The sequence below is a fragment of the Pseudorca crassidens genome, chromosome 3 (assembly GCF_039906515.1).
Source record: "Pseudorca crassidens isolate mPseCra1 chromosome 3, mPseCra1.hap1, whole genome shotgun sequence".
Lineage (NCBI taxonomy): Eukaryota > Metazoa > Chordata > Mammalia > Artiodactyla > Delphinidae > Pseudorca > Pseudorca crassidens.
Window position 1 is genome coordinate 42,634,895 of NC_090298.1, and position 13,515 is coordinate 42,648,409.

The 13,515-nt window shown below is 38.3% G+C and overlaps 2 protein-coding genes across 6 annotated transcripts in view; one reads left to right on the plus strand and one right to left on the minus strand.

The window, feature by feature from the left end:
• CDC20B (cell division cycle 20B) overlaps positions 1–12,528 on the minus strand; it is a 62,632-nt gene extending 50,104 nt beyond the window's left edge. Inside the window, exons 1-2 of the mRNA XM_067730070.1 lie at positions 12,466–12,528; positions 12,122–12,184 (exon numbers count right to left, since the gene is read on the minus strand). Of these exons, the coding sequence (XP_067586171.1) occupies positions 12,122–12,184; positions 12,466–12,528 (126 nt within the window). The remainder of the gene's footprint in view (positions 1–12,121; positions 12,185–12,465) is intronic.
• Positions 842–5,615, plus strand: GPX8 (glutathione peroxidase 8 (putative)). Of its 5 annotated transcripts, none has more exons than XM_067730682.1 (3): positions 842–961; positions 1,713–1,974; positions 5,007–5,615. In XM_067730682.1, exons 1-3 carry the CDS (start codon positions 911–913, stop codon positions 5,168–5,170), a joined length of 477 nt encoding a protein of 158 aa, XP_067586783.1. In that variant the 5' UTR covers positions 842–910; the 3' UTR covers positions 5,171–5,615. The 5 variants fall into 5 exon arrangements, with proteins under 5 accessions (XP_067586783.1, XP_067586784.1, XP_067586782.1 ...); XM_067730681.1 differs by having other exon boundaries at positions 876–1,114; positions 1,839–1,974; XM_067730679.1 differs by having other exon boundaries at positions 877–1,114; positions 1,710–1,974.
• Positions 12,529–13,515: the final 987 nt, after the last annotated feature.

Sequence of the window (13,515 nt, forward strand, 5' to 3'; positions counted from 1 at the left end):
TTATTTAATTATTAAAGTCCTGCTTTATTATACAGTTCAGTATCTTTCTATCTACAGTTTGCAGCCCATTGGTGAACCTTGAAATCATTTTCATGGTTCAGAACCAGGCTGTTTTAAAAATGCAGTAGACCAGGGTGCAACGCAGTTCAAAGGGGAAGTATCATTTAATGAAATGTCTCAGTTACACCTGTCTATGTACTGAGCTATACTGTAAAGTCCATTTCTTACTATGCATCATAATCAAAAATTTGAAAAATCAGTGAACTATAGCTTGCTTTATGGTAGAGGAGGGTTTTTTTAGAGCCATCATTGTTTTTAATCTATTTATTTTTACTATATTCACCTGGCATTGCCTTAGCTAGATGAGGTCATAGCGAGTAGCCTTTTCAGAAATTTCACTGCCCTTTCCACTATAAATTCCTTGAACTCATATAGCATGCTTAAGCCATATGCATTATATATACACATATAATATTAAATTCCTATAGATCATGTGTCATACTAATAGACCAATTTAATTGACACTCTGAACTATTCCTGGGTATTATACACCCAATTCCCTACATCCAGTCAATTGCTGGGAGCACCTCACAGCTTTCAAGTTACAAGGGCACCATCTTCTGGTGAAATATTTTCTTTGTTGGGCCGATATTAAAGAGCTACCAAAAAATGTCCTGATTTTTCAAGCAAAAATTGCAACTGACATCATATATACATTGATATTCTTTAGAGCTTTTTACTTCATTCAGGAGTTTCACTCCATTCCCAATCTGAGAAAGGTCTTTCTATTCCTCAGCAGTGAGAGGAGCTAGTCTGTCCTTCCTGACTTTCCGTTACACTAGGCTGGTTTCAAGTTTCAGCTCCTCCTTGAATTCCAGCCTGCTGAGACTTCCCTCTAGAATCATCCAAAATGGAGCCTCTCACAGCCTACCCTCTGAGATGTTCAGGGCCCAAAGCAAAGGTATTTGCAGTTTTGCTGTCTATGGTTCTATGTACAGTAATGTTATTTCTTCTACAACTAAAATTCCTAAAACCTAAAATCAACAGCTTTTATACATTTGAAGTGAAAGATGCAAATGGAAGAACGGTTTCTCTGGAAAAGTTTAAAGGCAAAGTAAGTTGTATCTTCTGATTTTTATTTCTGTTGTTTGTCCGTGTTCTCTGCTTATTCTCTTAATAGTCCATTTTTCACTGTTAAACGGTCATATTATAATTTAGTCTTCAATGTAATGTTATTAGTATATCACTTTAGCCATCAGAGCTCTGTTTATATACTTCTAATTGATAACTGATTATGTTAACTGTTTGCTTTAAGTGATGGATCAATACTTTAAGTTGCTTAGGAAATTCTTAGAGTTAGTAATGTGAATATGGAGTATTCCATATAATGTGAATATGAAAGTATTAATTCCATCATCTAACAACATTAAAAAGTACTCTATCAATAATCATATTTTATCTTTTTTTTTTTAAAAAAAACTTAATAGTTGAGTACATAGGGCTTTTTCAATGGTCGTGATTTTTCAGAGTTTTAACTCATGCATCCATGTTATGATTTTCAGCAGAATTGGGTATATCTAAAAATATGAGATAACCATCTATCAAAGGTTGTATTCCTCCAAAATGGTTTAGGATTTTAACTACTTGCAAATATTTTTTTTAATCTTTTATTTGCTTCACTTTCTGGTTGGATTTTTTTCTTTTTCCGGGAGGTTGCACTAGTTGTAAACGTGGCTAGTGACTGCCAACTCACAGACAGAAATTACTTAGCACTGCAGGAACTGCACAAAGAGTTTGGACCATTCCACTTCAGCGTCTTGGCTTTTCCATGCAATCAGTTTGGAGAATCGGAGCCCCGCCCAAGCAAGGAAGTAGTATCTTTTGCAAGAAGTAACTTCGGAGTAACGTTCCCCATCTTCCACAAGATTAAGATTCTAGGACCTGAAGCAGAACCTGCATTTAGATTTCTTGTTGGTAAATATCTACCTTGCCTCACCAATTTAATGTTTTTAATTGCTTTTCATTTTTAAAACAAATATACCAGGACAATACATTCATTTGAAATGTTTTAGTGGGGAAGTTTTATAAAACTATCAAAGAGCTAGATTCTCATCCTTTGTGACTTTCTAGAAGTTATGCTTCCCTGAAATCAATGTTTTAACTTCTTGGATGGCAAAATAAATCTATTCCAGTGTATTTTATTTTTATGATCATTTTCCTGAAGAATTTACTTTAAGTGTGGTCATGGCTATTTTCACAAAATATTTCAATTCTCATTTAACTAACATGTGGGCAAATATCCCTCCCCAATATTAAAGCTATACGTCCCACATCAATATTGCTGAGCATTATTAGTTGAACTTATCTTTGTGGTTATTTTTATGTTGCCTTACTTATCTAAGATGTTATCCTCAAGGGTGAATAATATCTGTTTGCCAGGTGGTTTTTGGCAAAATTCAAAACAATATATCTTGATTTTTTTTGGAGGAGGGTAGTGTTAGGCTATCTCTGTAATTAAGCTAGCTACAGAAACCTATTTAAAGATTTTCCAGCATAAACGTGGTGCAGTATAGTGACTAAAAGCCAAACTTTGGCCCCAGTCTGTGTTGAAACCCCTGCTCCTTTACTTTTGCTGGGTGGCATTAGGCACATAATTTCTCTGTGCCCGTTTCCTCGTTTGTAAAATGACGTTATCAATAGTATCTACCCTCTAAGATTGCCTGGAGGATTAAGTGTGTTAATAATAAAAGTAAAGTACTTATTCACATACAGCTTACACTGTGGCAGACACTATTCTAAAGGACATTCAGCTCATGTCCTCTCATCTAACTTATATAGATGACAGCCTCAGTCATTTTCACTGTGGGTAATTTGAGTTTTGCTAAAACCATGACCTCATCCAGGCAATCAAGCTTCCAATCAAACAAACCAGCTAATGATGTCCTATAATATTTCATTTAAGTATGAAATCAGAATCATCCAAAAACATTATATTCAGTTTCTAGGGAAAGTCAATATAATGCCTAACACCACAAATAGCAACTAGAGTGAGGTCTTCATTCCTTTTATTTCCAGGGTGCACAGGAAAAAAAAAGCCAGAGCATGTGCCCTGTAATCATCTCTCAATTACAGGCAAATATTTGGGCACAATAGCTCCTAGGTTCTTCCCCTTTGTCACTAAGAAAGCTTCTGAAACTCCACTTACCCTGTGTGATCAAAACATAACAGTGATTTAAGGTTTCACTAAAGTTAGATGAAGCTCCAGAGACAAAGATTATGAGTTGACGGCCAAATGAAAATTAGATCTTTGAAAACTGGCCACAATGGACAGTACCTGATCATGCACTCACAAACAAGATGGCTCTGTACAGGTGTACAGGTTGTCCACTAAACAGGAGTAAGTAGGAAAACGGGGGCTGAAACACAGGCGAGTGCAAGGTATGTGCCGAGGGACTGTCCCCACCTGGAAGGGTATCTTTTTCTAATTCACACGAAGATGTTACACTGACTAGAGAGAGCCCTGCCCTGATGGGCATTATCTTTAAAAACACATTTTCCATCATAAAAATGGCTATTTTTCAAAGCGATTTTAAGAAGGCTTTAGTTAATAATATGATGTTCATACCAAGTCACTGATGTTTGAGCTAATCAGCAACACTATTAAAAATGAAATAACCAGTGTAAATGCTTGGCACAGTACACAAAATAAAACATGTATAAGTAAATATTAGGCTACTTTTCATTCATTATTTTTAACCTGTGCTCCCGCATTTGTTCTTTCCCCAGCATAAAGCAAAGTATCCCTCAATTTTAAAAACTCTAGGCAGTGTGTTCCTTCTACCTACCTCATCAGCAACGTTTTTGAAAGGATAGTTAACATTTGTTTTCTCCACTTCCCTGTCTCTGCTTCCTTCTTAGATCACTGTGTTTGGCCTCTCACTCCATAACTCTCCTGAGCCTGGTGGGTCTCGTTGCCTGTGACTTCTACTCTGGCCCCTTCTCTTCCTCCCTTGCAGGTTCCTCTTTTCCTCCACCCTTAACGCTACTGATCCTCAGGATTCTGCCACATCCACATGGGCTCTCCTTACTCTGTCCCCTTTCCCTGGGTGAGCCCTTGCTCTTAAGCTCCGAAGCCTCCTCTGATTGGGTGTCCCACATAACCTGAATCTCCTTGTGTACAAAAATGAATTTGTCATCTTCCTCCTAAAATCTGTTTGCTTTGCCATGTTCCCTATTTTAACAGCACGAGCTCTGCAAATAGGAAGGTCTAGATATCAGTCCAGGCTCTACCACTCACTAGCATGTGACTGTGAGTCCAGGCCTCCATTTGTCTCATCTGCAAAATGGGGATAATAATAATATCCAATGTTTACAGGGTTGCTGTAAAGATTAAAGGAGAGGATCCATTTAAAGCACTGAGCATACATTACTAGGCACATAATAATTATATTTTTTCTCATGTTAGTCAATAATAATGCACACAAATCCTGAATGATATAAATAGAAAAAAACTTCTACATTTCTTACCTAAATTAAGATGTATCAAAGGATATCTACAATTATTTAGAATTCCTTACTATATAACATGCAACAATATTAAAAACATATATATATTTACTACAAAAAGTAACCCATACATTCCTATTACCAAAGACATTTAGAACATCACTTTATCTTTAAAAAAATGTTAAGAAACTGAAAGTTTTCACCTAGTGACAGGGTAAATTTTTTGTGGTGGAGATCAACAAATCTAAAATAAACTAATTTATTTCATTTCTTGATTCTAGGTCAGTAGAATCATCAGTGAAGTCACCAAGTATTTCTATAAATCTGTTTACACAAACTTTGAGTTGTTTTGTTTGGGTGTTTTGCTTTTTGTTTAGTTTGGTTTTTAAAATGATGACAATACTAGAACTTGATTCTAAAGTTGTAATTTATGCAGATAGTAACAAAAATGAAAATCTTGAAAAAGAATTTACTCATGAAAATATATTCTGATATTTTAGATTCGTCAAACAAGGAACCAAGATGGAATTTCTGGAAGTATCTGGTCAACCCTGAAGGTCAAGTTGTGAAATCTTGGAGGCCAGAGGAACCCATTGAAATCATCAGGCCTGAGATAGCAGCTCTGATTAGACAAATGATCATAAAAAAGAAAGAGGATCTATGAAAATGCCATTGAATCATTCTAAGGCAATAGTCAGAATACAGAAATGTCTCCATGAGGGTTTGATACCATTTTAAATACTCTGACAATTAAATGTGGCACTGAAGGATGACTTTCCTTTTATATTATCTTGTCAGTGACTGGTAATGAATGTCCCCACGATAGAGATGTTACCTAAAGCAAAAATGAAGAGTAGCCAAAGACTCTAAATGAAATATATTAAATACTTCATCTGACCACACTAAATAATTCAGAATACAGTCACCAATGTGCTTCAATATCCTATTGTCTGACTTGACATTTTCTAGTATCGTTCTTGATGGAAATGCCAACACACTAGACCACTGCTTGAATTCAAGACACTGTGTGACATTTCCAGAGTAACTAATTATAAATGATTATTTTTATGTAATAAAAAACAAAATAAACATTGAAAATGTGAAATATAGATTCTAATCCTTATGTATTTTTATTTGTTTCAGGTACAGGATTTTGGGTTTTTGGGGGTTTTTTTTTTAAGTACAGGTTCATGGTATGTTTTACTACACCTGGCCAAATAGTCACTTATAAATGACATTATCACAACATTTGAAAAAGCCTTCATCTTTCTCAATATTTATTATTTTCTAGAAGCAACTCAAATTCCATAATTAGAATATTAACACTTGAGTCAGTCTGTATTTTTGAGTGAAAATCCCAAGTGTAAGAAAAAAGCCATGAGTATATGATCATTCAGCTTGATTCCCCTTCAGGTTAATTTTGATAAATTCGTTACAGGTTAATTCCTTACAGGTTTTGGTTAATTCTTTACAGGTTAATTCCTTACAGGTTCCTTACAGGTTAATTTTGGTTGCTAATCTAGTCAGACTAGATTAGCCATTTGGAAAGAATTCAATGCTGCATCATTCTCATGGCTGTAGTAAGAAGAATCAACTGCAAACAGTCAAAACTCTTAACGAAGAAAAGGGAGTGATTGCAACTACGTGAGTCTTAGAAACATCAGCAACCACTGGGCCTTTTGATAGAGTCACAACATACCTTTTCTCCCAAAGTCCTGATCTTTACGTTTTGTCAGCCTTCTAATTATTGGAAAAAAAGCAACCTGCCAAGTTGATGAAGGTTAATTATTGCCCCATGAAATATATATTCATTTCATAAAGGAGTTAAACAGGAATACTGGAGCCAAAAACCAGTGTGAAAAAACAGTCATGTAGAATTTGGCTAAGAAGGAAGACGCAATCTAAATAACTGTGAATTGGCTCTCCAATTCTGACCTGATGAGTGAAAGTGAAGATTTTTTTTTTATGGTGAAATCAGTAGTGCCACCTCAGTAATTCTGCAAAAGTGTTTAAAGTTCTTAAAAAAATCAAATATATTTCCCGGAATACCTTCTACTTCAACATAGATGTCCAACCCCCAGCTCTGAATGTATTTAGTAAGCTCTCTGATGGGGGCGGAGGTGTGGTTCCCCTCAGGTCAAGAGGATGTGCAGAGGCACCTCAAGAATAGCAGTCAATATGGTTAAAATAGTATGTTCTATATTATTTGACTTTTACCACAATAAAAAAGACATAAAAAAAAAAAAAAAGAATGGTGGTCACTGTGTGAGCAAAGCCCACTTCTACCTCTCACCAGCGGCAGGTCCTTGGGCCAAGCTCGACTACTTTTCAGTTTCCTCACCTATAAATTGGGGGTGGGGTCAGAGTGAACAAAAAGCCCCTTCCAAGTTCCCAAGGGCTTTCAAGTGATCAGGAATCAATACTAACCTGGATTGTTGTTGAAGAAATGGAAGCCACCTCACTAGTCTATCTGTCTTTTGCAAGCTTGCCCCAAAAATGCCTGTTAGCAATTTGAATTCTGGGCCTCTAAGCAAAATTTTATGTAGGATAATCCCTCCAAGTGTTGCTTCTGGAACACTCTTGCTGTTTACCCCCGCTTACGACTTCCATGAATTCATATCAGTGCTCCAGGACGGCTGGGGTGTTTATGTGCTCACAATCAGGGTGTGAGCAGAAGTGTATCTGCCAGCACCACAGAGGTTACGTAGACACCCCACTGCCAGACAGAGGGTAATGAGCTGCGGGACGACCAGGACTGTCCCAGAGAACGCAGTTGAGGTGTCCATCCTGCCCCAAATCACTAGTTCTCTCCAAAGCCATAAAAAGTGGGTTTTTCACTTATATATCTCCAAACTTGGTTGCCTTATTCAACCTATAATCTCTGCTAGGTTAGGCTTGATTCTCTCCTCTTGCCCCTCTGAGTATGCAGGGAAGGCAGGTAGGGATTTGAAAGTGTGTCATACAGGTGTCCATTCAGGGTTCTGTAACAACCAGGCTATGTGTGATGAAAGAGAGGAGAGCCATTTGCTGATGTGCCGCCACCCAGACCTCAAATGTCTCATATGAATACCGTCAGGCAAACACACAGAGGAAAAAAATGCATTTTTCTTGAACTGAGCACAATACCTTCTCTATCTCAGCATCAAAAAGTCTGGGACAGGGCTTCCCTGGTGGCTCAGTGGTTGAGAGTCCGCCTGCCGATGCAGGGGACACGGGTTCGTGCCCCGGTCCGGGAGGATCCCACGTGCCACAGAGCAGCTGGTTCCTGGAGCCATGGCCGCTGAGCCTGCGCGTCCGGACACTGAGCCTGCGCGTCCGGACACTGAGCCTGCGCGTCCGGAGCCTGTGCTCCGCAACGGGAGAGGCCACAAGAGTGAGAGGCCCGCGTACCGCTAAAAAAAAAAAAAAAAAAAAAAAAAGTCTGGGACATAAACTGCTACGAGCTGCCTGAACTGAGAAGTATAACAAAAATAGTAGGCATCCCATAAAAGAGTATTCAGCAGTTGTCCTCCTGACAAAGGAAAGGGACAAAATCAAATGCTTTTATCTGTGGTTAATAATTCATTGACGAAGTTTGTTTTTGTTTATTTGGGAAGTGGAGAGGAGTACCTCCTACTAACTTCTGATCATCATCTTATGGCAGATGTAAAAATACAGAGTGTTGGAGAGTGGAATAAATATGAATTTGCCTGAAATATTCCCAAAAAATTGTACTTCATTTTTGAAATTGTGTACTAATTATAGCATACCTATAGTATGTATATATGTACATATACATGATTCTTAATAACTATAGTATATATAGCATATATACAGTGATGACTGGTAAATGTTTAACAACCAAATCTCTGGAGGAGGAGTCCCAATTTGCAGCATTTGCAATTTCTATGGTGTGAATGCTCCCACATGGTCAATTTTAATCCACTAATGGTTTGATAACTGGCTTGTAAAATTTCTGAAAATTTAACAATCAATTCTCACAGACCAGGACAAGCTGGCTCCAGCACAACAAAATTTTTAAAATCAGACTTACGGTAATAAGGATCTCCACAGAGAAAAACCTAAAGCAAAAACATATCACATATACTCTTTATTTTTATTACAAATATATTATTTTGACAGGTTATATATAAATGTGGATGTATATGCAGTTATACTGAATTATGAAAAGCTGCTAACATTATAACTGTATAATCACACTATAATCGAACGACGTAACTGGATTGCCTGCAGGTAATTTCAAGTAGGAAAACACTCCAGTAAAAAATAAGAAAAAAAAATAGAGAGAGAGAGAGAGAGAGAGAGACAAAGTCTAAGAAGGAAAACAAAAACTAGTTCTCTACATTTATTTTCTTTAAACATATTAACTGTTTCAAGACTGCCCGATGTGAGCAGGAAGGTCTTGGGTGATCCCTGTACAAAATCATGTGTATTCCTGCTAACGTGTTCCTTTGAAAGAAAAATGTCATGTTTGGGTGCAGCTAACATGGGGACGCTCTGTATTTATCCCTCAGCTTGACTTCATGTTCCCCAGGGAATAATAAAATCCTAATAACTGTTACACCAAGAAACTAATACATCACACTTCTTCCCACTCTTCTTGTTCCCTCCTCCCTCTGAACGGTTAAGGCCACACCTTGCCAAGGGAAGCATTCTCTTTTGGGGGCAGAGGCTGGTGGGGGAGAGCCATTAAAGAGCACTGAGAAACTCGGACATTTTCCAGAGGGTGTGATGGGAAGCAATTACATCCCCAGCACCAGTGAACAGCAGTGGCTGCCCCCAGAGAAGATACTTCCAACCAGCTTTGCCTCCCTCCTCCTCTTTTTTCCAACCCACTTCCGTCTTCTCTTCCTCTGACATCCCAAGTGTGGATCCCTCTCTTTCCTTCTCACTCTTACGAAAACGTTTTCTTTTTGAATTTAAACATTCAATCACCTCCTTACCCATTGACCTTGTTTATCTTTACTACACTCGATTCTTTCTTTCCTTTCTCATCATCTCAATAATAGGAACTGAACTATGTATTCTTTTTATTGAGTATAAATGTTGGCATTTTATGTCTTGCTCTTTAAAAAAATTTTTTTTAAGTAAAACACAAAGGACAAGCCTTCTAAATTTAGTAGGTTTTATTTTTATCAACAGATCAGTGATTTTCTATAGAAAATAACATGTTGAAATTTAACCTTAAAAAAAAGATGAAAACAATATTTACATTAAAGGAATACTTAAACACAAAGATGCTGAAAATGGAATGATACTAGGCAACAACAAAAAGAGGATGAGATTTGAAAGTAGCAATATGCATAAGAATCAAATTATAGTTACCTCTTTAACCCATGGTTCTAGAAATGTTTACATTTAAATAAGGTAAGAATTTAACTTTACCCATAACTTATAGTCCAATGCAGTAGAGAATGTGATACATTTCTCATTTAGGGTGTAAATAATTGACCAGACCACCAAAGTCAGTTCCATGAACTTGCTGCAAATGTTTATACAACCACAGTGTGTCTGGGACACAGCACACACCTGACACGGCTCCATGAGTCAAAATGGCCTCCAAGGGAATGAGAAAATATTTTAAATTATATTGTGCGGTCAGTTCTCCCCCTTCACAAGCTAAATATCATGCTCTCTTCCAAACACTGTATGAGTCTGTGATTTTACAGAAAATGAAGACTCAAGGCAAATCTTCCAAATAATTTAGCCCCATCCCCTAACCCCCAAAATCCCCAATTCTCTTGATATTCAAGTGAAAATGTTTTAGTTGACTGACTCATCTGGAAAGTTACTTCAGTTCTCCCTTTAGCTGTACACACCCTTGGTAACTGAAACCTACTCTAATGTCAAATTAAGAAACTAATGATCCAGAAAGAATTCTAAAGACTTAGTTGAAAGTTGAAAATTTGAGGAAACATTTTAGGTTTTCCGTTCCAAATTGTCATTATATTCTAAATTTTATATTTAAAATAAATATATAATTTCACAAATACTTTAATACTGTCTACAAGTATTAGAGACTCCAGAATATTACCTGAAATTTTTAAAATAATTAATTGGAGTAGTTTCTTCAGCATTATAAAGCTGTTTGTTGTATTATAACTGAAAAGTAGTAATAAACATTATGGTAAAGAGTGACCCGGTTCATGGCAAAAAGTACACATACACACAAACATACACACATATTACTTACAGATTTAATTATACTCTGATGTTCATTGTACATGCAATGAGATAGCAGTTGCATGTTAGCTGATGCCATTCACATATTCAACCAGCTAACAATACACTGCCAACCCATCACACACAGGTAACCAGTGTACTTCGTTAACAAGAAGAATTTATCCAGAAGCAAGTGGCAGGGTAGTTGTGGCTGCTGAATTGACCCAAAGCAGCCAGCTAACAATACACTGCCTACCTGATTCAGGTCACCACTGCTTTTCATGGCCCATAAAGTCACTGAGGCTAAATTTGTAACATGAAACAGTGGCAGAACTTTCATCTTAATAGTCACATTAAAGAAAACTTACAGGCAAAACCTGTTCCTCCAAAAATACTATAAGAAATAAAACCAATATTTTCTTTAATCTATTCAAAAACTTAAAAAGAAAACTTTCAAAATACTTCCACTTAGGCTTTACAAATTAAAGGCTCAGATACTGCTATACAAGTGAATTAACAAAGTTATACATAACTGTAGCTTTTCCCATTACTTCTATTTACTGATGAAAAGACCAGTTGTGTGTATCAGGTAGTCAAATATCTAGGAGCCATGGTGATACAAAAGGTAGGCAAGACAAATCTTCAGCTTTGTTTGGGAAAAATAAATATTAAAGTATTTAGGGAATTTTAGGAGTCAAATGTCATTTGTTTTCTCTGGCTACAAAGGCTATTAGTCATTGCATTCTGAAAGTTATGTGTTCAATTTATTGTGTCACCAATTAAATACAGAAAAATTTAAAGAAGGTCTAGAAAAAAATCTATAAAACTGGTGATGGTTTTGAAACTAAAATCTATAAGTAAAGACTAAAGGAATGTGAACTATTTAGCCTAGAGAGAAGCAAGGTGAATCCTGATAATGATTTACACTGATTACAAGAGACGCTAAAGGCCTTTGGGTTCGGACTTTCAAGGTGAGAAAGTACTACATGGGATCAACTGTTAAATTACTAACCTAAGGACCGTAGATTATGCCACTTCTCCTCTTGACCACAAGATAGCACCATTTCCGTTTCTTTGGGGGGCAAGCTTATGAACGCAACAGAGGGGAGTGCAACTAGCAACTGTTAAAATGAAATTATAACAGCCAGCTAAAGATGCACTGCCTACCTGACACACCCAAGCTTCATCTTTTGCTGTAGAGGCAAAAACTAGAACGTAACATTCAGATTAAAATGATTACCATTATTTGTCAGTCAGAGATCTTCAGTTTCTTACAAAAATGTTTTAATATATACTCTTTAATATATAGACTGTAGTTAGTGATAGTATGAGATTTTTTAAATTTTTCGTATTTTCAGACCAATTCATACTTCCAGCAAATATCTTCAGCAAGAATTAGTTTGTTCGAGGTCATATTCAAGACAGAGAACTGGAATAAGCACTGGACACTCACCTTGGGAGAATCTTGAGCTCTCTTCTGTTTCATGTCTTTGGCGAGCACCCGCATGACCTCCTCCTTTGAAAATACAGACAACATATATGAATATAAACTGTTTAGGAAAATCATAATATTAGGCGTGGAATGTTTCTAGATCCTTACTTAGTCAAACTACATTCACTTTTCTTTGAAAGAAAACAGGCACCGCCAGAATATAACTAAATTACACAACTCAAAATTAAAATCAGGATTTAGAGTTTTGAACTACCTCTTGGTCCTAAACAGGTATTATAAGCGGTGCCTTCGACAAGAAGTCCCTTTAGGGAGTTGGGGCGAGGAAACAAAAGGGCGTTGCTCACCCATAGGATCTCTTCTTCGGTCCGGACCCTCCTCCGGGCGGTGCGCTCAAGTTTCCACTCCATCTCTGGAGGAGTTTGCCCTACCTGGCTGGAGAGTAGCCTCTCCTCGACCGCTTTTGGTTTTGCCCCCCAGGTCTAAGCCAGTCTTGACTCTTAATCATCAAACCTCTGGAGTCTTGTCCCCCAGGACGACCATATTTAACCCCTAACCTCCCATTTTTCCCCACTCCTCCCACCGCTCTCAGCGAGCTTTCCCCAGGGTACGGTTTAAAAAGCCGGCGGGGCGGCAGCCAGAGCGGGAATCCCCCTCTCCGGCTTCTCATTGGCCGGCGCTTCGGTGACGTCAGAGCCCGGGAGGGCTTCCCCCTGCGCGCGCCTGGGTCCTCTCTCTCTCTCTCTCTCTCTCTCTCTCTCTCTCTCTCTCTCTCTCTCTCTCTCTCTCCCCCCCTCCCGACCGGCGGCCGCGCCCCGCAGCCTCCAGCTCTTTGTCCGCGGAGGCGCGCACAGGAGCGCCAAGCTTTGCCGCGAGCGGTGGCGGGCCTGAGCTGGGCCAGGAGCGGAGGGCTGGACAGCTGCAGGAGGCAAGGCCGTTGGCGGGCGAAGAAGCGGGTTCTGGAAATTCACGTTCTTTTCATTTTAGAAACAAAAATGTTCTGTAATAACGAACTCTGCTCCATTTTCCTCGGCCCCCACTTCTCATTCTCCAACCCCATCATCCTGCCTCTGCCTCTGAGGGATCGGAGGGGTGCATAACTCTCCGGCCTCCTCTCTTTTGACGCTAATCACCCTTTGCTTAAGCTACTGAGTCTAGGCGTGTTCCCTCAACGTGTCATCAGCTCTTCCTCCATCTTCAAACGGACAAGAAAACGTGGCAAGATTTCTATGCTAATGAGAAAGGGGGGGAATCATTGACATATTTATTCAAGAAATTCTTCTTTGCTCTAACCATTTGGCAGTGGTCATGTTCTCTCACTTCAGCTTCTGAGCTTTCCCTCCTAACAATGGTTAGTGAAAGTTGGTGAAACGGCCGGTGACGCGAAGGACCTGATA